The 22,099-nt window shown below is 40.9% G+C and overlaps 2 protein-coding genes across 7 annotated transcripts; one reads left to right on the top strand and one right to left on the bottom strand.

The window, feature by feature from the left end:
• Positions 1-16,747: 16,747 nt before the first annotated feature.
• LOC104245677 (probable inactive receptor kinase At4g23740) lies at positions 16,748-18,850 on the top strand. The gene is made up of 2 exons (XM_009801325.2): positions 16,748-17,901; positions 18,191-18,850. Exons 1-2 carry the CDS (start codon positions 16,785-16,787, stop codon positions 18,790-18,792), a joined length of 1,719 nt encoding a protein of 572 aa, XP_009799627.1. The 5' UTR covers positions 16,748-16,784; the 3' UTR covers positions 18,793-18,850.
• A 130-nt stretch (positions 18,851-18,980) lies between these two features.
• Positions 18,981-21,790, bottom strand: LOC104245678 (uncharacterized). 6 transcript variants are annotated; one of them, XM_070150732.1, is made up of 3 exons: positions 21,523-21,704; positions 20,693-20,803; positions 18,981-20,552 (listed from the first exon to the last, which is right to left on the bottom strand). In XM_070150732.1, the coding sequence occupies exon 3, from the start codon at positions 20,529-20,531 to the stop codon at positions 19,245-19,247; it is 1,287 nt and encodes a 428-aa protein (XP_070006833.1). In that variant the 5' UTR covers positions 20,532-20,552; positions 20,693-20,803; positions 21,523-21,704; the 3' UTR covers positions 18,981-19,244. The 6 variants fall into 6 exon arrangements, with proteins under 6 accessions (XP_070006833.1, XP_009799630.2, XP_009799628.2 ...); XM_009801328.2 differs by lacking the exons at positions 20,693-20,803; positions 21,523-21,704 and adding an exon at positions 21,711-21,790; XM_009801326.2 differs by lacking the exon at positions 20,693-20,803 and having other exon boundaries at positions 21,523-21,735.
• Positions 21,791-22,099: the final 309 nt, after the last annotated feature.

The following is a 22,099-nucleotide window of genomic DNA, read 5'->3' as shown; positions in this document are numbered from 1 at the left end:
CGGACCCGTGATTTGACGGTCCTGAAGGGTCCGTAGGAAAATATGAGACATGGGCGTATACTCGGAATTGAATTCTGAGGTCTCAAGCCCGAGAAATGAATTTTTAAAGAAAATTATTTTCTGAAATTGTTTAAAGGAATTTGAAATGAAATTTGATTAAAACATGATGGTATCGGGCCCGTATTTTGGTTCTGGCGCCTGGTACACTTCTTATATATGATTTAAGATGTTTCTGTGAAATTTGGTGAAAAACGGATGTCATTTGATGGGATTTGGACCTAAATTGCTAAAACGGATGTTTTAAGAAGTTGGGATAATTCTTTGATTTTGAGGTTTAATTCGATGTTAATGATGTTATTTTGGCGATTTGATCGCACGGATAAGTTCGTATGATGTCATTGAGTTAGTACATATGTTTGGTTAGGAGCCCCGAGGGCTCGGGTGTGTTACAGAAGGTTTTTGACTTAGGAAAAGTTGTAGGTTTTTCAGCTATTGGTATTCTGGTATGCCCTTCTTCGCGTTCGCGGGAGGACCCTCGCGAATGCGATGTGTTAATTTTTGCTGAAGGAATTTCCTTCTACGCGAAAGCATAGTCCAGGCCGCAAACGCGAGGCGTTGGGGGGTCTTCCCTTCGCGAACGCGGTCCTGGCCATGTGAACGCGAAGGCTAATTGAGTCTGGGCAGGGGGTGGGGCATTTGGCCAACGCAAACGCGATCAACGCGAACGCTAGGCTCGAAGAGTTTCTTCTTCGCGAACACGAAGGCCTGGCAATCCTAACCCATCGCGAACGCGATGGACTTGTTGCGAACGCGAAGGGTAATTTCGCCCAGTTATTTTAAAAGATCAGAAACAATAGCATTACCAAATTTTCACAAAAACTCATAACTTCTTCATCTAAACACCAAATTGGGCGATTTTTGAAAGAGGATTTCACCACCAATTCATAGGTATGTAATCTTAGACTCATTTTCTTCAATTTCCATTAACACTCATTGGATTTCTAGGCTTAAATCATGTAATTAAGGGTAAAAAATTAGGGATTTGGGTAGAGTTAGGGTTTTTTGATTATTTGGGAATTTGACCTCGTTTTGGGGTCGGATTTCAAAACAAATTATATATTCGGGCTCGTGGGTGAATGGGTGATCGGGTTTTGGTCTGAACCTCGTGTTTTGACCAAGCAAGCTCGTGGTCAATTTTTTACTTTTGGGAAGAATGATGGGAAAGCTATAATTAAGCATTGGAATTGGATTGTTTAGCGTTTATTGATGTTATTAAATCGATTATGTATAGATACAATTGACTTAGAGTCGAATTCGAAAGGAAAGGCGGTGTTTGAGGCTTGAGTTGGCCGTAGAAGTTCGAGGTAAATGTTTGGTCTAACCTTAGCTTGAGGGATTAGGAGTTGTGTCTTATTTGCTACATGTTATTTGTGGAGTATGATGTATAGGCATGGTGACGAGTATCTATACGTTGGTATCAAGCATGCCCGTGAGTCGTGTATTATAATTGTTATGACTCCGTTGTGGTTTATTGCGCTTCATATGTTATTATTCCCATTGTTCCCTTGTCGGGATGTTTGTTTGATATTAATGATCCCTTGCCGGGATGTTTGTTTTGATATTATTGTTCCCTTGCCGGGATGTTGTTGAAATATCATTGTTTCCCTCGCCGGGAAGTTGTTATATTGCTCTTGTTCCCTTGTCGGGATTCCTTGTGATTATTGTTGGCTTGTAAATGGGAGTGGGTGGTACGCCTACCATAAGATATAATGAAATAGAAGCGGGTGGTACGCTTACCACAATATATAATGAAATGGGAGCGGGTGGTACGCCTACCACAAGATATAATGAAATGGAAGCGGGTGGTACACCTACCATAAGATATAATGAAATGGGATCAGGCGGTACGCCTATCACAAGATAAACGAAATGGGAGCAGGTGGTACGCCTACGATAAGATAAATGAAATGGGAAAGGGTGGCACGCCTGCCACGAGATAAATGAAATGGGAGAAGGTGGCATGCCTGCCACGAGATACAAGAATTGGGATCGGGTTGCACGCCTGCAACAAGATGTGAAAAGAAAGTGAAATCTGCCTTTGTTTTCCTTATTCTTATTAGTGGTTGATTTTGATTCCTTTATAATTCTCTTGATATTCTATTTTCCCTATTATTCCCCGAAGCATGTTTCCCCCTCATATCTTTATTTGTTTATTTCTGAATTTTATTTGCGTTGTATATATATTTGAACTGCACGGGTTTATTTGGTAGTCTGGTCCTAGCCTCGTCACTACCTCACCGAGGTTAGGTTAGGCACTTACTAGAACATGGGGTCGGTTGTGATGATACTACACTCTGCACTATGTGCAGATTTCGGAGCAGCTTTTGGACCATAGTGTGGAGGCTACCTTCAGTCCACGTGGAGATCCAAGGTAGACCTGCAGGCGTCCGCAGGCCTTGGCGTCTCCCTCTATCCCTACTTTACTGTTTCAGTTTTCCTTACATTTAGAAATAGTGTATTATTATTTCTTCAGACCTTGTATGTAGTAAATCTTAGACCGTCTGTGATACTGTGACACCAGGTTTTGGGTGGTTAAGACTTAAGTATTTGTAATAGATGCAAATTTCAGACATTTAATTGTTATCTTCCGCTTAATTATTTAAAGTTCCGCTATTTTCATGTTATTGACTTATATTTGTTAAAAAGAAGTAATTTGATAATGAAGTAAGTAGTTAAGGATTGGCTTGCCTAGCTCTCATTAGCAGGCGCCATCATGACTCCCGGGAGGTGGGAAATCCGGGTCGTGACAAGTTGGTATCATAGCTCTAGGTTATATGGGTCTCAAAAATCACAGAGAAGCTTAGTAGAGTCTAAGGGATCGGTATGGAGACGTCTATATTTATCCCCCAGAGGCTACAGAGTTAGGAAAAAAACTTCACATTTATTCTTTCATGTCGTGCGGTTTGGTTTCTCAATGCTAATTGAATTTCTAGTTTGTTCTTTCGCAGATGGAGAGAACACGTGCTTCCTCATCCACTGACCAGCAGCCCGAGCCCCCAGCAGTAGCTCCCATGAGGGGCAGAGGGCGAGGCCATGCTAGAGGTCGAGGTAGGGGCAGCTCAGCCCCGAGCAGCAGCACCAGCGACAGAGCCTCAGGTTGACTTTGATGATGAGGTTCCGGCCCCAGCAGTTCCAGTGGGCCCAGCTCAGGTCCCAGAAGGGTTTATTGCTACCCTAGTTCTTCAGGATGCTCTGGTCCGTCTAGTGGGCCTCATGGAGAATGTTACCCGAGCAGGCTTGCTTCTTGTAGTACCAGCCGTCTCTCAGGCTAGAGGAGAAGCCCAGACTCCTGCTACTCGCACTCTAGAGCAGGTAGCTCCCCAGATTCAGACTATAAGGGTTCAGCCAGTTGGATCAGTTTAGCCGGGTGTGGTAGTTCAGACCGGTGATGGAGCAGTTATGTCTGCCGATGCTTTGTGGAGGCTGGATAGGTTCACCAAGCTCTTCACTACTACTTTTAGAGGTGCATTTACTGAGGATCCCCAGGATTATCTAGATAGTTGCCATGAGGTTCTCAGGAACATGGGGATACTTGAGACCAATGGGGTCGATTTTGCTACTTTTTGCTTATCTGGATCCACTAAGACTTGGTGGAGAGATTATTGCTTGGCTAGACCAGCCAGATCGCCAGCCTTGACTTGAGAGCAGTTTGCACAGCTATTTTTGGAGAAATTTCTCCCCATTACTCAGAGAGAGGCCTATCGGAGCCAGTTTGAGCGTCTCTAGCAGGGTTCTATGACTGTTACCCAGTATGAGACCAGATTCAACGACTTGGCTCATCATGCTCTTGTCATACTTCCTACCGAGAGAGAGCAGGTGCGGAGGTTTATTGACGGTCTTATTCAGCCGATTCATCTTCAGATAGCTAGGGAGGTTGGCAGTGAGATTACTTTTCAGGAGGCGGCCAATGTGGCCAGGAGAGTGGAGATGGTTCTGTCATAGGGAGGTGGTCATGGGTTAGAAGACAAGAGACCTTGTCATTTAGGCAGATTTAGTGGTACCTCGTTTGGAGGTAGGGATTCATATGGTAGAGGCCATCCTTCTAGGCATTTTCAGTCGGCACTTCAGGTTTCTCACGGTGCTTCAGGTGGTCGTGATCGTCAGATGCAGTATTCTGATCAGCAGTCCTACAATGCACCACCAGCTCCTATTAGTGCACCACCGCTTCAGAGTTTCTAGGGTCGTCAGCCCCAGTAGTCGAGGGCTTGTTTTACTTGTAGCGACATGAGGTATATTGCTAAGTATTGCCCTCGAGCTTCGCGCAGTTCTCTGCATCAGGGTTCCCATGCTATGGTTCAAGCACCAGGTGTTCCATAAACTGCCCAGCCAACTAGAGGTGCGGGTAGAGGTGCTAGAGGTGGAGGTCGAGGTGCTAGAGGTGGAGCTCAGACCGCTAGGGGTGGAGGCCAGCCAGCAGTAGGCCGTCCTAGAGATGTAGTTCAGGGTGGTGGGGCCCAGCCCTGATGTTATGCTCTTCCAGCCAGGCCCAAGGCTGAGGCTTCAAACGTAGTTATTACAGGTACGGTTCTGGTTTGTGATAGAGATGTTTCAGTGTGATTTGATCCAGGGTCTACGTACTCGTATGTTTCCTCTTAATTTGCATTGTATCTGGCCATGCCTAGTGATTCTTTGAGTGATCTTGTTTATGCGTCTACATCGGTGGGTGATTCTATTATGGTAGATCGAGTCCATCATTCATGTATAGTTGTGACTGGAGGTCTTGAGACTCGTGTAGATTTGCTTCTTTTGGACATGGTCGATTTTGATGTCATATTAGGGATGGACTGGTTATCACCTTACCACGTTATCTTGGACTGTCATGCCAAGACTGTGACCTTAGCTTTACTGGGTTTGCCTCGTTTAGAGTGGATAGGGACTCCTAGTCATTCTACTCGCAGTGTTATCTCTTATGTGAAGGCTCGGCGTATGGTCGAGAAGGGGTGTTTGGCCTATTTGGCATATGTTCGTGATTCTAGTGCTGAGGTTCCTTCCATTGATTTTGTGCTCGTTTTTCGTGAGTTTCCTGAGGTATTCCCTTCAGACCTGCCGGGTATGCCACCCGACAGGGATATTGATTTTTGCATTGATTTGGCTCCGGGCACTCAGCCTATTTCTATCCCGCCATATCGTATGGCCCCGCCTGAGTTGAAAGAGTTGAAGAAATAGTTACAAGATTTGCTTGAGAAAGGTTTCATTAGACCTAGTGTTTCGCCTTGGGGTGCGCCGGTGTTGTTTGTTAAGAAGAAGGATGGGTCGATGAGGATGTGTATTGATTATCGGTAGTTGAACAAGGTTACAATCAAGAATAGGTATCAGTTGCCGAGGATTGATGATTTGTTTGATCAGCTTCAGGGTGCCAAGGTATTTTCGAAGATTGACTTGAGATCTAACTACCATCGATTAAGGATTAGGGCATCTGATGTCCCTAAAATAGCTTTCCGCGCTCGGTACGGGCACTATGAGTTCCTGGTTATGTCATTCGGGTTGAAAAATGCCCCAACAGCTTTTATGGATTTGATAAACCGAGTGTTCAGGACTTACTTGGACTCATTCGTGATAGTCTTCATTGATGATATTTTGATATATTCCCGCAGCCGAGAGGAGCACGAGCAGCATCTCAGAGTGGTTCTTCAGACCTTGAGGGATAGTCAATTATATTCTAAGTTCTCAAAGTGTGAGTTTTGGCTGAGTTCAGTTGCATTTCTGGGTCATATTATATCAGCAAAGGGTGTTCAGGTTAATTCGAAGAAGATTGAGGCAGTCAAGAACTGGCCTGGGCCAGCATCAGCTATAGAGATTCGGAGTTTCTTGGGATTGGCAGGATGCTATCGTCGGTTCGTGGAGGGGTTCTCATCTATCGCAGCCCAATGACTAGGTTGACCTAGAAGGGTGCCCAGTTCAGATATTCGGACGAGTGTGAGGCGAGCTTTCACCTACGGCACCGGTGTTGGTTTTGCCCACAAGTTTAGGGCCTTATACAGTTTATTGTGATGCATCTCGTATTGGACTCGGTGTAGTGTTGATGCAGGATGGCAAGGTTATTGCCTATGTTTTGCGGCAGTTGAAGATTCATGAGAAGAACTATTTGGTTCATGATTTGGAGTTGGCAGCCATTATTCATGCGTTAAAGATTTGGAGGCATTATCTATATAGCGTGGCATGTGAGGTGTTCACGGATCACAAGAGCCTTCTGTATTTGTTCAAGCAAAAGGAGTTGAATTTGAGGCAGAGGAGGTGGTTGGAGTTGTTGAAAGACTATGATATCATTATCTTATATCATCCGGGAAGGGCCAATATGGTGGCGGATGCTTTGAGTAGGAAGTCAGCCAGTATGGGCAGTCTTGCTTATATTCCAGTCGGTGGGAGACCGCTTGCTTTGGATGTTCAGGCCTTAGCCAATCAGTTCGTGAGGTTGGATGTTTCTGAGCCCCGCTGTGTGTTAGCTTGTACAGTCGCTTGTTTTTCATTATTGGAGCGTATCCGTGATCGGCAGTATGATGATCCCCATTTGTGTATCCTTAGATACACGGTGCAGCACGGAGGTGCCAAGAAGGTTACTTTAGATGATGATGGAGTTTTGAGATTGCAGGGTCGAGTTTGTGTGCCAAATGTGGATGGGCTTCGGGAGTTGATTTTAGAGAAGGCCTATAGCTCAAAATACTCTATTCATCCGGGCGCCGCGATGATGTATTAGGATTTGTGGCAGCATTATTGGTGGCGGAAGAATGAAGAAGGATATCGTTGCATATGTGGCTCGGTGTTTCAATTGTCAGCGGGTTAAGTACGAGTATCAGAGGCTTGGTGGTTTATTTCAGAGGATTGAGCTTCACGAGTGTAAGTGGGAGCGGGTCACTATGGATTTCGTTGTTGGACTCCCACAGACTCAGAGGAAGTTCGACGCAGTATGTGTCATTGTTGATAGGCTGACCAAGTCAGTACATTTCATTCATGTGGCAGTCTCCTATTCATCCGAGAGGTTAGCTGAGATCTATATCCGGGAGATTGCTCGTCTTTATGGTGTGCCCGGGTCTATTATTTCGGACCGAAGTACGCAGTTTACCTCCCATTTTTGGAGAGCAATTCAGCAAGAGTTGGGCACACTGGTTCAGTTGAGCACAGTGTTCCATCCTCAAACGGACGAGCAGCCCAAGCGGACTATTCAGATTTTGGAGCATATGCTCCGAGCTTGTATCATTAACTTTGGAGGCTCGTGGGATCTATTTTTTCCTTTAGCAGAGTTTGCCTACAACAACAGCTACTAGTCGAGTATCCAGATGGCTCCTTACGAGACTTTATATGGTAGGCGGTGTCGGTCTCCGGTTGGATGGTTTGAGCCGGGAGAGGCTCGGTTGTTGGGTACGGATCTGGTTCAGGAGGCCTTGGACAAGGTCAGGATTATTCGGGATAGGCTTCGTATAGCTCAGTCCAAGCAAAAGAGTTATACTGACCGCAAGGTTCGAGAATTGGCTTTCATGGTCGGTGAGCGGGTATTGCTCCGAGTGTCGACTTTGAAGGGCATGATGAGATTTGGGAAGAAAGGCAAGCTTAACCCTAGATTCATTAGTCCGTTTGAGATTCTTGATCGAGTGGGAGAGGTGGCTTATAGACTTGCATTGTTGTTGAGCTTATCAGCCGTGCATCCAGTGTTTCATGTGTCCATACTTCGGAAATATCACGGCGATCCATCCCACGTATTACTCAGCACTGTCCAGTTAGATAAGGACTTGTCTTATGAGGAGGAGCCGGTGTCTATTCTAGACCGGCAGTTTCATCAGTTGATATCGAAGAGTTTTCCTTGTGTTCGTGTTTAGTGGAGAGGTCAGCCTCCTGAGGCATTGACCTGGGAGTCTGAGTCTGATATGCGGAGCCGTTATCCCCATCTTTTCCCCGACTCAGGTACTTCCTTCTTCTGTGTGTTTGAGGACAAACGGATATTTTAGAGGTGGAGAATGTGATGACCCAAAATTTTGTGTTCTGAGGCCTTAAAAACCGTTTTTAGCATCACCTCGATTTGCGTGCGCAATCCGGGTGTGTAGCCGGAAAGACTATATGTGAAAATCTGTGAAAAATGATAAGTTTTGACTGTAAAATGAATTAATTTGACTTCGCTCAACGTTTTGGATAAACGGACCCGGACCCATTATTTGACAGTCCCAGAGGGTCCGTAGGAAAATATGGGACATGGGCGTATACCCGAAATCGAATTCTGTGGTCCCAAGCCCGAGAAATGAATTTTTAAAGCAAATTATTTTCTGAAATTGTTTAAAGGAATTTGAAATGAAATTTGATTAAAACATGATGGTATCGGGCCCATATTTTGGTTCCGGCGCACGGTACAGGTCTTATATATGATTTAAGATGTTTCTGTGAAATTTGGTGAAAAACGGATGTCATTTGATGGGATTCGGACCTAAATTGCTAAAACAGATGTTTTAAGAAGTTGGGATAATTCTTCGATTTTGAGGTTTAATTCGATGTTAATGATGTTATTTTGGCGATTTGATCGCACGGATAAGTTCGTATGATGTCATTGAGTTAGTACATATGTTTGGTTAGGAGCCCCGAGGGCTCGGGTGTGTTTCAGAAGGTTTTTGACTTAGGAAAAGTTGTAGGTTTTTCAGTTGTTGGTATTCTGGTATGCCCTTCTTCGTGTTCGCGAAAGGACCCTCGCGAACGCGATGTGTTAATTTTTGCTGAAGGAAATTCCTTCTACACGAACGCGTAGCCCAGGTCGCGAACGCGAGGCGTTGGGAGTTCTTCCCTTCGCAAACGTGGTCCTGGCCACGCGAACGCGAAGGGTAATTGAGCCTGGGCAGGGGGTGGGGCATTTGACCTACGCGAACACGATCTATTGCACGAGAACGCAAGGCTCGAGGAGTTTCTTCTCCACGAATGCGAGCCACCTTCCACGAACGGGAAGGCCTAGCAGGACTAACCCATTGCGAACGCGATGGACTTGTCGTGAACGTGAAGGGTAATTTCGCCCAGTTATTTTAAAAGACCAGAAACAGTAGCATTACCGGATTTTCACAAAAACTCATAACTTCTTCATCTAAACACCAAATTGGGCGATTTGTTAAAGAGGATTTCACCACCAATTCATAGGTATGTAATCTTAGACTCATTTTTTTCAATTTCCATTAACACCCATTAGATTTCTAGGCTTAAATCATGTAATTAAGGGTAGAAAATTAGGGATTTGGGTAGAGTTAGGGCTTTTTGATTATTTGGGAATTTGACCTCGTTTTGGGTCGGATTTCAAAACAAATTGTATATTCGGGCTCGTAGGTGAATGGGTGATCGGGTTTTTGTCCAAACCTCGTGTTTTGACCAAGCGGGCCCGGGGTCGATTTTTGATTTTTGGGAAGAATGATGGAAAGCTATAATTAAGCATTGGAATTGGATTGTTTAGCGTTTATTGATGTTATTAAGTCGATTATGTATAGATACAATTGATTTGGAGTCAAATTTGAAAGGAAAGGCGGTGTTTGAGGCTTGAGTTGGCCGTGGAAGTTCGAGGTAAGTGTTTGGTCTAACCTTAGCTTGAGGGATTAAGAGTTGTGTCTTATTTGCTACATGTTATTTGTGGAGTACGACGTATAGGCATGGTGACGAGTATCTATACGTTAGTGTCAAGCATGCCCGTGAGTCGTGTATTATAATTGTTATGACTCCGTTGTGGTTTATTGCGCTTCATATGTTATTATCACCATTGTTCCCTTGCCGGGATGTTTGTTTGATATTAATGATCCCTTATCGGGATGTTTGTTTTGATATTATTGTTCCCTTGCCGGGATGCTGTTGAAATATCATTGTTTCCCTCACCGGGAAGTTGCTATATTGCTCTTCCATTACCGGTATTCCTTGTGATTATTATTGTCTTGTAAATGGGAGCGGGTGGTACACCTACCACAAGATATAATGAAATGGGAGCGGGTGGTACGCCTACCACAAGATATAATGAAATGGGAGCGGGTGGTACGCCTACCACAAGATATAATGAAATGGGAGCTGGTGGTACGCCTAAAACCAGTAAAATGAAATGGGAGCGGGTGTCATGCCTGCCACGAGATAAATGAAATGGGAGCGGGTGGCACGCCTGCCACGAGATACAGGAATTAGGATCGGGTTGCACGCCTGCAACAAGTGTAACGACCCGACTGGTCGTTTTGAGCTTTTGTACTTTGATCGCCAGTTCTCGGGCATAACTTTCCCCGTATGATGTATTATGACTGATGTAGATCGATAGTTTTGGTTTTCAGGAAAATCGGAAGGAATTTAAAAGAACAGTCTTAGATGAAAGCTTTGAATTTGAAAGGTTTGACCAAGAGTTGAATTGTTTGTATATGATCTCGGATCGGAATTTTTATGATTTGGTTAGCTCTGTTAGGTGATTTATGACTTAGGAGCGCGATCGGAATGCATTTTGGAAGTCCGTGGAAGGATTTGGCTCGAATTGGAAAAGTTAGTATTTTGGCAAATTCCGGTTGATAGGTGAGATTTTGATCCGAGGTTCGGAATGGAATTCCGAGAGTTGATGTAGCTTAGTTATGTCATTTTTTATGTGTGTGCAAAATTTTAGGTTATCCGGACATCGTTTGGTCAGGTTTTTGATCGAAAGTGTATTTCGGAAGTTTTTGGAAACCTAGGCTTGAATTCGATGAGTTTTGGGTATTCTGGTGTTGTTTGTGGTGTTTTGATGATTGGAACGGGTTTTAATGATGTTATGAATTATGTTGGCAAGTTTGGTCGGGGTCTCATGAGGCTAGGATAAGTTTTGGAAGAGTTTTTGGAAGATTTTTGTCGTTTTGAGCATAAGCATGTAACGATCCAAAGGTCCATTTTTAGTTATAGAGATCGAAATTTGATTTCAAGACTTCCAAAATTTCAATAATGAATTATAGGAGTGATCTGGAAAGTTTGGTCTAATTTCATCAAGTCGCGATTGGGTTTTTGACGTGAATCATGAGTTAATTGTTTAACGAGCGAAATGGATATCCCACTGAGCAAACGAGCTCCGAATTGAGTTTTGATTGAAGGACTATGTTCGTATCATTATTTGTGACTCATAGGAACAAGAATCATCAAATTCCAAGTTCGTATGACGGAGTTAGAGCCTTTTTAGTGAAATTAAACATTGTTGGTGCAGCAGGATCTGGTGCGCACCTTTAGCGACCAGATTTGTCACTTTTAGCGACGGGAATGGCTCTTTTAGCGACCAGAATAGGTTTATTAAAGCTGTTGTGTTTTTCTGCTTATTTTGACCCTTTTTTTTTTGTGAAAGAACACAGCTTGGGGTGATTTTTGAGCAAGAAATCATGGGAAATCTTGAGGTAAGTCACTTGTGATCATTTCTACTCCATAATATTGAATTATCATCGAATAATCCGACTAGATTACATGTTTTTAAGGTGTAAATTGGGGATTTGGACCTAGGGATTTGAAAATAAGATTTGAAGATTTGGAGGCCGAATTGTTATCGGAATTTTGTAATTTTGGTATGGTTGGACTCGTGGTTGAATGGTTGTCAGATTTTGTGAATTTCGTCGAATTCCGAAGCGTGGGCCCGGGGACCGGGTTTGAGCAATTTCGGGATTTTGATGTTAAATTGATATTTTTCGAGTGAGCTTTGCTCCCTTAGCATATTTTAATGATTATGTACTGATTGTGGCTAGATTTGGAGCATCCGGAGGTCGATTCGTGCGGGTGAGGCATCGCGGGCTAGATTTTGGACCAGATCGAGGTAAGTAATGATTGTAAATAATGTCCTGAGGGTTTGAAATCCCGGATTATACGTCGTTGTGTTACTTTGAGGTGACTTGCACGTTGGATGACGAGCGTAGGATAGAGCACCGCTGGGGATTGTGACCTAGTCCATCCCGAACGAATATTTTAATGCGTATTTGATAGTTAATTGTTTGACATTATTATATTTTTGGGTTGTATGCCATGTTTGGGGCCTTGTGCCGACTTGTTGAGACCCTTAGGGGCATTTTTACTATCTTTCCTCACTCTATTTGTTTGAAAGCATATTCTCAGTCATGTTTTACCTGTTTACTACTCAAATCTGGTTTTATCACTATATTCTTAAAATGTGGAAATTGTTTTGGCCTGAGTTCCCTGTTTTACTGAGATAGACCGAGGGTCTGACTGTGAGATTGATGACTGAGATAGACTGAGAGTCTGATGGCGAGGTTAATGACTGAGAGAGGCCGAGGTTCTAGTTGTGAGGATTATATATCTATGGATCGGGTTGCACATATATATATGTGTGTATATATATATATATATATATATATATATATATATATATATATATATATATATATATATATATAGTATATGTATATGTATATGTATATGGATCGGGCTGCACGCCGTAGCGATACTTATATGGATCGGGTTGTGCGCTGCAGCAATATAGCGATTGGGTTGTAGGAGCCCCTCCGGAGTCTACACACCCCCAGTGAGCGCAGTCGACTATTTATATGGATCAGGCTGTGCGCCACAGCTATGCATGGTTCGGGCTACACGCCGCAGCGGTTACTTTGATTTCAGTTATTGTGAGAGATATACAGATCGGGCTGCACGCACTATATGGTACCAATTGAGCGTGAATGCTGAGTGCGAGTACTGATTGGTAAGAGTTGAGTCACAAGTGACAGGGAGGCTAGCCCGAGAGGCGATAGATATATAGATGCATATGAGTGATGTTTTTGCCTGAGAGGCCTGTTTATGGACTTATTGATTTCACTCCTCGTTAAAGTGAATTTCTATCGAATATGTTGATTTATCGACTGTTTTCACTCATCTTTATATTGAGCCTTTGTAGGAAAGTTGAACAAATGTTTTAAAACAACTTTTATTTAAACTGGGGTTTATTAGATGTTCAGAAATTAATCACTGATTTGGCATTGGTTATTTTTACTAAGATTTTTAAGTTATGAAGTGTTTATGATTACTATTTTGCCCGAGGGGCTGTTTTACAAATTATGTTTTGCCCGAGGGGCCGATTATGACTTTAATCTCTATTATTATCTTAAATGGTATTGAACCCCTACCGAATCTGCTGGAAAGTATTTCAAAATGATTTTTACTAAAAGCTGGATTTTAAAAGGAAAGATTGACTTGTATTATGATTTGAAGGCCTGTTGTGTTTATTTAGCCTAACGTGAATGTGGATTCATTGTTTCCTACTGCTCAGCCTTTATTTACTCTTATTACTTACTGGGTTGGAGTGTTCACATTACTCCCCGCACCTCATGTGCAGATTTAGGTATATCGGAACCCGGTAGCGGGTGTTGATAGCTCAGCTACGGAGTCATCAGAGTTAGCAAGGTGGTTGCATGACGTTCGCAGCACCGCTTCCTTCCCTTCATTGTTGTTATTGTATTTAGTACATTTTTATACTTTTGTTGTATTCAGACCTTGATAGTTGCTCATGACTAGTGACACCCCGATGTCGGGCTGGTATTTTATTTCGCACTATTATTCCAGGATTTTATTATGAAACATTGTTTAATTTAAAGACTTAAAAATGACTCTTAATGCTTAAAGGGTTAAGGTGAGTGTTGTGTCGGCTAGCCTTATCTTCACGAGAGGCGCCATCACGACCGGGTCGGTTTGGGGTCGTGACAACAAGATGTGAAAAGAAAGTGAAATCTGCCTTTGTTTTCCTTATTCTTGTTAGTGGTTGATTTTGATTCCTTTATAATTCTCTTGATATTCTGTTTTACCTAATATTCCCCGAAGCATGTTTCCCCCTCCAATCTTTATTTGTTTATTTCTGTATTTTCTTTGCGCTGTATATATATTTGAACTGCACCGGTTTATTTGGTAGTCTGGTCCTAGCCTCGTCACTACCTCGCCGAGGTTAGGCTAGGCACTTATCATCACATGGGGTCGGTTGTGCTGATACAACACTCTGCACAATGTGCAGATTCTGGAGCAGCTTTTGGACCATAGTGTGGAGGCTACCTTCAGTCCACGCGGAGATCCAAGGTAGACCTGCAGGCGTCCGCAGGCCCTGGCGTCCCCTTTTATCCCTACTTTCCTGTTTCATTTTTCCTTACATTCAGAAACAGTGTATTATTATTTCTTCAGACCTTGTATGTAGTAAATCTTAGACCTTCTGTGATACTGTGACACCAGGTTTTGGGTGGTTAAGACTTAAGTATTTGTAATAGATGCAGATTTCAGACATTTAATTGTTATCTTCCGCTTAATTATTTAAAGTTCCGTTGTTTTCTTGTTATTGACTTATATTTGTTAAAAAGAAGTAATTTAACAATGAAATAAGTAGTTAAGTATTGGTTTGCCTAGCTCTCATTAGTAAGCTCCATCACGACTCCCGAGAGGTGGAAACTTTGGGTCGTGAACAATTTTTATTGATAACATTGAGTACAAACAAGCCATGATTATAATAACCCTTGCCAACAAAATTATTATTATTGGTCAACATGACCTTATCAGATTCAAAAGAAACTTTCACCCCAACTTTTCTTAATAATCCCACAGAGACCAAATTAGCTCGGATACAAGGAACATGCAATACGTCACTCGATGCCAAAGTTTTGCCAGATGTGAGTTTGAGAAGTACTTTGCCTTTTCCAAGAACTGGGTAGTCCTTGAGTCACCAAGATATACAACTTCTTTTCCTTCCTCAACTTGGGTGTAGACACAAAGTCTTTTTTGTTAGCACATTTGTGCCTAGTGGCACCCGAATCTAACACCCAATCTTTCACATTGGCCATAAGGTTCACTTGGGAAACAACTGCAGCAATTATGTCATCCATTTTGGCTTCAGTTAAATTTACTTTGACCTTAGCAGGATTGTCATTCCCAACCCTCTTCTGGCATTGAGCAGCATGATGGCCAGGTTTGCCACACACAAAGCAATTACCTTTTTTCTTGAAGGTTTGATTGTTGGTTTTGGGATTATAACCATTTCCTTTATGACATGTTATTTGATTTGTCTGCCGCTTATTGTTCTCCACCAGGTTGGCTCTTGTAGCAATCTCCTTTCCTTCGTCACCAACAGCTTGCTTGTGATTGGTATTTTTAATTATAATATGTTTGACCAAGTCCTTCAGCGACAATTGCTTGTGTTTGTGTTTCAATTGTTGTTTGTTGTCTCTCCAAGATTTGGGAAGTTTTTCTATAAGCATACCAGCAACAAACTGTTCGGGCAGAGAAATATCTTCAGATTTGAGATCTTCAATCAACTTGTGATATTCGTTGATTTGTGCAGTTATGTCCTTGTCCTCCGTCATCTCCCACTTGTAGTAATTTCCAATTACAAACTTTTGTTTAGTAGCATCTTCGGCAGTGTACTTTGTTAGTATTGACTCCCAGATTTTTTTTGCCTCCTTGTAGTAAATGTAGACATCAAACAATTCATTAGAAAGAGTTGAAATTATAGTATGTCTACATACCTTATTAGCATGAACCCATTGATCCATCCGAATGGAAGTTGTTTCAGTTGGCTTAGGATCAGCAAGTGAAAAAACAACTCCATTCATATCCAAAATAGAATGCACACGTTCCTGTCAGCGCTTAAAATTATCTCCACCAAAAACCTAAATTTTCGAAACATCAGGAAAAGGTTTGGCATAGGTAATTGGTGATGGAACAGCAACAGAAACAGTTGGTGCAGCAGGTGTAGTAGCATCAACAGCAACATTAGCAGCGTTATTCTCCATAATAACTACGCGAAAATATCCTTAATACTGTTGTAAATAATTGGTGATTATGAAGAATAAAGGTTTAGCTTAAGGCGTGTCAAAGATACTGTCTTTAAGGATATTTCACCCACACCGTGATGAATAAAATTAGGTGTATCCCCCAGGATTCAACAAGCTCTTGTAGTATAACTAGGAGTAGAAACAACAAAGATTCACAAGAAGAAAACTCAGCACAAAAGAAAAGGGAAGAAAAGTTTTAAAGTTTGTTTTTTCACTACTTTTCTGTTATGAAGACGAAGAGGTATATATAGACTAAAACAGAAGTACTCTCTGTTCCATATTAGAGGCTATTCAAGGAAAATAAACCATCAGAAATATTCAACCATAAAAGCTATACGTTAAGTCTTAAAGCCATTAACATTAGTCATTTATTTTCCAATACTAACGTTATTGACTTCTCAATAACGTACAAATCCATGAGAATTCAATTGTTTAATTTATTTTGTCCCAAATTGAATTCAAAATTAACTAATTTTCTGTTACAAATATTTTTAAAATAATTACTACAATAATGACTCATTAATGTAATAATAAGAAAATGAATCTAGACATAATTTTAGAATATTTGTTTTTGAGATACCAAAAATATTTTTCTAATCATTTGGAGATTATTGTATTTTGGGGGAGAAAATGGAGGTAAGCGGAGATGGCCTAACATAACTTTTGAACGGTTAAAGGCTTCGACAGTAAAGACACTACTACCTTGTAATGTTCAGAAAAGATGTGATCTTTGTCAAGACATATTTATCGAGGTATGCCAAATTGCAAGTCCAATCCTAGTCATTGTAGTATGAATAGAAATATATAATGAATATTACAATGTAAAATAGAGGTCAAGTCATAACATGGAAACTTTGGAAACTGTGACTAAATTGTTTGCATCGAAGAAAATGAAGTCACAAAATTATGTTAACACATTCAGTAACCATGTACAACTTCTGAGGATATGTCAAGGCAACAACATTTCTTCTAGCTAAATATATGGATAATCTTCTCATCAAGTTGATTCTAAGTGTTTTAGCTTCTCTTCTTTTTATCAGATTCTGTAATGGAGGTGAGTTAATCGAATCCAAGTCCTTCCTCAATTTTATTCTTGCTATTGATCCAAACAATGTACTAGGAATTAAGTGCAATTCTTCAGTGACTTACAACCCTTGCTCCTACAAATTACAAGGTGTTAAGTGCAATTTACGTACCGGTAAAGTCATAGAAATAAGGCTTGAAAACATGAATCTCAGTGGGATAATTGATGCAGAATCCCTCTGCAAACTCTCAAAATTGCGAGTTCTTAGCTTAGCAAGGAATAAAATTAAAGGGATAATTCCTGAATCTCTATCAAGGTGTAAAAGCTTAACTGTTCTTGATCTAAGCAGCAATTTTCTCAATGGAAATTCATCATTTCTACTGCACTCTTTGACAATGATCAAGAATCTTAAGAAACTGAACGTTTCTAATAACAATTTCATTTTTTCACAACCTTTGACGAGTCTACAAGCGTTGAGAGGTGTAAAAATGAAAGAATCTACATATATGTTTATAGCTCCATCTTCAACTAGAGAAGGTGAGAAGACAAAAACAAAGCATCATATAAACTTGATGGTTTGGCTACTCATATTTGCTGCAATTGTTCTTGTCTTAGTGGTTTTAGTATTCTTGTACACGAGATGTGTTAGATCAGCAAAGGACAAGGAGGTTTTAAAAGAAGTAGCTAATTATTCGTCTCCTCGAAAAACTCCCTCAGCTGAGGTTGTGGATGGAGTATGTAAGACTGAAGAAAAAAGCTCAGAACTATGCTTTTTCATGCAAGATGTGGAAAAATTTACAATGGATGATCTTCTTGAAGCAACTGCTAATTTGAGAAAACAAGGCCTTTGTAGCAGCCTTTACAAAGTCCATATCAGTAGCAGTGGTGTTTTTGCTGTCAAGAGACTGAAGAAACTACAAGTGGGGTTCAAAGAATTTTCCCAAACAATGAAAAGAATAGGGAATTTGAAACATCAAAATGTACTTCCACTTGTTGCTTATTACTCTAGCAATGAAGAAAAATTGCTTATCTACAAATACCAGAACAATGGAAGTCTACTTACTCTTTTCGAAAGTAAGTGAATTAAGTTGAGAACTAATTACAGTGTCCAAGATTTTACAATTTTCAGTATTTGATCATATCTCTTACGATGCTGATATTATTTGTCTAGCTTCTTTTGTTGTCACTGATCTATTGTCTATTGTTTATTTCCTTCTTCTTGAGCCGAGGGTCTTTCGGAAACAACCTTTCTACCCTTCCGGGGTAGGGGTAAGGTCTGCGTATACTCTACCCTCCCCAGACCCCACTTGTGGGATTTTACTGGGTTGTTGTTTGATCATTTTGTTGTTCTTTTCACTTGCAGATTATGTAGAGGGGAAAAGGAATTTCCCATGGAAACTAAGGCTGTCAATTGCAGTTGGCATAGCAAGGGGATTGGCTTTCATATACAGAAGTTCTAAGAAAGGCAATGTCATTCCCCATGGCAACATTAAGCCATCAAATATTCTGTTAAACGAAAATGAGGAGCCATTAATAAGTGAGTATGGATATTGCAAGTTCCTAGACCCCAACAAGAGTTGCTTCTACAATGACAATGGTTACACAGCCCCTGAGAAGACGTCGACAGAAGAAGCTGATGCCTATAGCTTTGGGGTGATTCTGCTGGAATTGCTGACAGGTAAAGTTGTGGAGAAAACTGGATTAGACCTTGTCAAATGGGTGAAATCTATAGTGCGGGAAGAATGGACTGGAGAGGTGTTTGATAGTGAAGTTGCCTGCTTTGAAATGTATGCTTTCCCTCTACTAAATGTAGCACTCAAGTGTGTGGAGCGTTTGCCAGAGGAGCGGCCTACAATGACAGAGGTTTTGGAGATAATTGAGGAAGTTGTGAATGATCAAGAAGACATCTCTCCTTCTTCTATGACTTCTTTTGAATCCACCCCTGGTTCAATGAAGCATCTGTAAGCCTTTTAGTTTGAGGGCTTTTCTGCTTTCTGTATGTATGTGACATTATCTGCATAAATAATATCAGACAATGGCATGCAAGGCCAGTGGTGACTGTATGTTGTCTCAGAATGGTGTCTTGTAGCATACTAAATACCGTATCACACATATGATTGCTGATAAGAATCTTAGTATATTGAGGATGATGATGATGAAATAGCACAGCACATAATCAGATTATTTCAAGGGAAATGCTGAGCATAAATTAAGCACAAAGTTCTAATTAACATGGTACAGAAGTAAAACAAGTCTTCAACGGACATAAGTCTATTAGTTCAGAGCATTTTAATTATCCATGGGCTAAAATCATAAAATGGATAAAACACCACATTCATAAAATCCTTAAGTGTTCGTTTATCCTTTTATACTTGGTCCTAATCGCTATAGGTCATCTGAGAACCATTCGCAAAAGCTCAGAAAAAAGCTCTGCTGCCATAGAACACCCGTGAGCCAGTGCTCTTGGGTGTTTGCGATGTCTGATCTGAACTTGAATTACCAGAAGTTGTTGGCCTAGTTTCCATGTCCAATGGAAGCTTCATCTTTGCCAAGGACTCAGTAAATTGCTGCATACTTTTCATGTACATATCCACGATATCCTGTTGCACAACCTTTTGCTCTGGCTCAATGTTCACTGCAACCACTGGCTTTGGAAATGCACTGCTAGGCTTGGTTTCCGATATGTTACTCTCAGCATCTCCACTGGCTTTAGGAGCTGAAGCATATTCTTCCCCCGGAGATTTTGAAGCTCCTTGGGTATCAGAGGACTGAGAGGTTGCAGGGTGCAAAGCGGATGGAGAGTCGATGGTTGATACGCTGCTAGGAGGGGAATCGCGCTTAGGATATTGGTGGAAATTAGCAACTCCACTTGGAAAACTTCCCATATGGACATCTACATCTGGACTGAGCTGATTTTCAGTATCAGAAGAGACAAAGCTATCTGAGCTTTGAGAATCCAGATTAGTGCCTGGTATATTAAAGTACTCAGAGACCATAAGATTATTTTCATTTACAATCTTAGGATCTGGGAACTCAATTTTATCAAACTCCTTAAGCAACGACTCGGGTGTCTCGCTATCTGGGGCCCGAGATGCATCAGTGTCCACAGATACAGGCAATGAAGGAATTTCAAGCACTTCAGGTGAAGTACCATTGTAAGAAACGGACAACTGTACAAATCCTGCTGGGGAGTGATAGAGATCGGTCGACGAAAGAGAGAACTCTTTTTCTAGCTTTCCATTTTTGACAAGGATTTCAGAAAGGGGGACTAGTGCAAATCCTAGCAGTTGGTCTTCCAAATAATTCCTCACTCTACTCATCATCCATATCTCACATTTAACCGAGCATTTTATCGTACGAACTTTGAGCCTTAGATTCTCATTGAAGACTGGAGATTGCCCACCGCCATTAATGATCTGAGTGGAGACTGCATTTTCAGGATCACTAGTAAGGCAAAGTTTTGCATAAACATCTTGCTTATGGTAAATGCAGATGTTGTGGATATCTCTAGCCTGATGTACATACACGTCGAGAACACCAATGAAGTCCTCCACGTTGCGGGCAACAGCCTCCTCTCTGCGAGCAGAAATTCCCTCGGATAGTCCAGAAGGATTCTTGATGAAAAATTCACTGCTTTGCTTCTCGGAGTCGACAAAAACAGAGGAACCCTTAAATGGTGATACAACAGACTGTGGAGAATCCATGAAGCTGACCACAAATAGTACCTAAGAAATTTGAAGGATAGCTTCAATATCAGGTATCACCATCAAATAAGAATTAGCAGCAGGGGCGAAGCTATGTTGGCCCAAGATCAACTGAATACCCTTCACCGAAAAATTATACTACGTATAAGGTAAAATATTACTTGTTACTGATTAAAAATAGACTTTGAACACCCTTGCATAGCTCACGGGCAAAGGGTGTTCAAAATTTGAACACCCTTATTGAGTTTCCTGGCTTCGTCACTGATTAGCAGCTGCATTTAATGTGAAAACCTTAACCAATAAACTCATAAACCTAAATCAGAAACATATCTAGACCAGCAAATAAGGGATCAAGATTGAGAATGGTGGAGCTCCATGTTAATTTAAAAAAGACAGAATAACATTGCAGAGAATGAGCAAAAACAGTCAGAACTGGTTAAGATACCAAAATTACAACACTAGATACTGTTATACCAAGAGCATAAGCTCATCAACATGTAGAAAATCAGAATCTAGTGAACTAGTTAACTAAAGCAATTATCCCAATTTAAAAACGAATTAATCTTTATTCATAGCAAACTGAGGAAAACCAAAAGAGAGGGGAGCAAAAACACAAAAATCGACAGAAGGAGAAACAGCTTAAACTACCAAGTCTGATCCTGGAAATAAACAGAACCCATAAAGCTACAAAATCTTTCACTTTCTCCTCCAGTGTTCAGGCACCAAAGAAAGATTAATAAAGCTACAATCTTTACCCTTCTATTTTCCCTTTCCTAACTCAGACAAAGTAGTTAAAACCCAATCAAAATTCCTCAAAATTAAAGAAGAGAAATAACACAAGTGCTTGAAATTCCTTACTAGCAGGGTATGTTGATTGAGCATAAAAAGAACAAGTCAAAAGAGTGGAATCAAGAAATGAAGTTCATTTAATGAACCAAAGAAAATAGGCACGTAATGATAAAAGTCTAACAGGTTAGTCCTTAGACCTTACTTTCCGTTTATAGGGCAGAACAAGTGCAAACAGCAATACTTTCCGTTTATAGGGCAGAACAAGTGCAAACAGCAAATATTGTAAAATCTGTATCTTCACTGGAAGAAGAAGAGCCAACACGAAATACGAAGAAGAATAATTGAGAGGTGCAGAGAATAAAATCAACGGAATGATGGTAGTGGGTTTACCAGTTTGTCTATTATACTAATTTGTATTATTCCTTCCAACTTACTCCCTCTGTGTCAATTTATGTCAACTTTTTTGAGCGACGACGCAGTTTGAGAAGAAATGAAAGATTTTTATAATTTGTGGTAAATAAGTCAAAAAAGGATCGAATTATTTTTGTGATTATAAAAGATTAGCATTAAAGATAGAATTGTAAGTTTAAGCTAAATTGTTATCAAATTTAGAAATGAGTATTTTTTTTTTAAACGGACCAAAAAGGAAGTAGGTTCACATAAACTGAAACAGATGGAGTATTTTCTTTTTAGTCCATATAAAAAATATTATTTTTTATATTTAAAAATAATTTATTTTTATATAATGATTTATACATTTACAAAATATACGTGCCTCA

This window comes from Nicotiana sylvestris, chromosome 7, assembly GCF_000393655.2.
Source record: "Nicotiana sylvestris chromosome 7, ASM39365v2, whole genome shotgun sequence".
Classification (NCBI taxonomy): domain Eukaryota; kingdom Viridiplantae; phylum Streptophyta; class Magnoliopsida; order Solanales; family Solanaceae; genus Nicotiana; species Nicotiana sylvestris.
Note: the sequence above shows the minus strand (reverse complement) of the source record. Positions and strands in the feature narration are given on the sequence as shown.

Excerpts from the sequence above, each read along its gene's own strand:
- LOC104245677 (XM_009801325.2), top strand. The coding sequence starts at position 16,785 with ATGGATAATCTTCTCATCAAGTTGATTCTAAGTGTTTTAGCTTCTCTT. Across the intron at positions 17,902-18,190 it reads TCTACTTACTCTTTTCGAAA|ATTATGTAGAGGGGAAAAGG; the intron begins GTAAGTGAATTA and ends TTTCACTTGCAG.
- LOC104245678 (XM_009801328.2), bottom strand. The coding sequence starts at position 20,531 with ATGGATTCTCCACAGTCTGTTGTATCACCATTTAAGGGTTCCTCTGTT.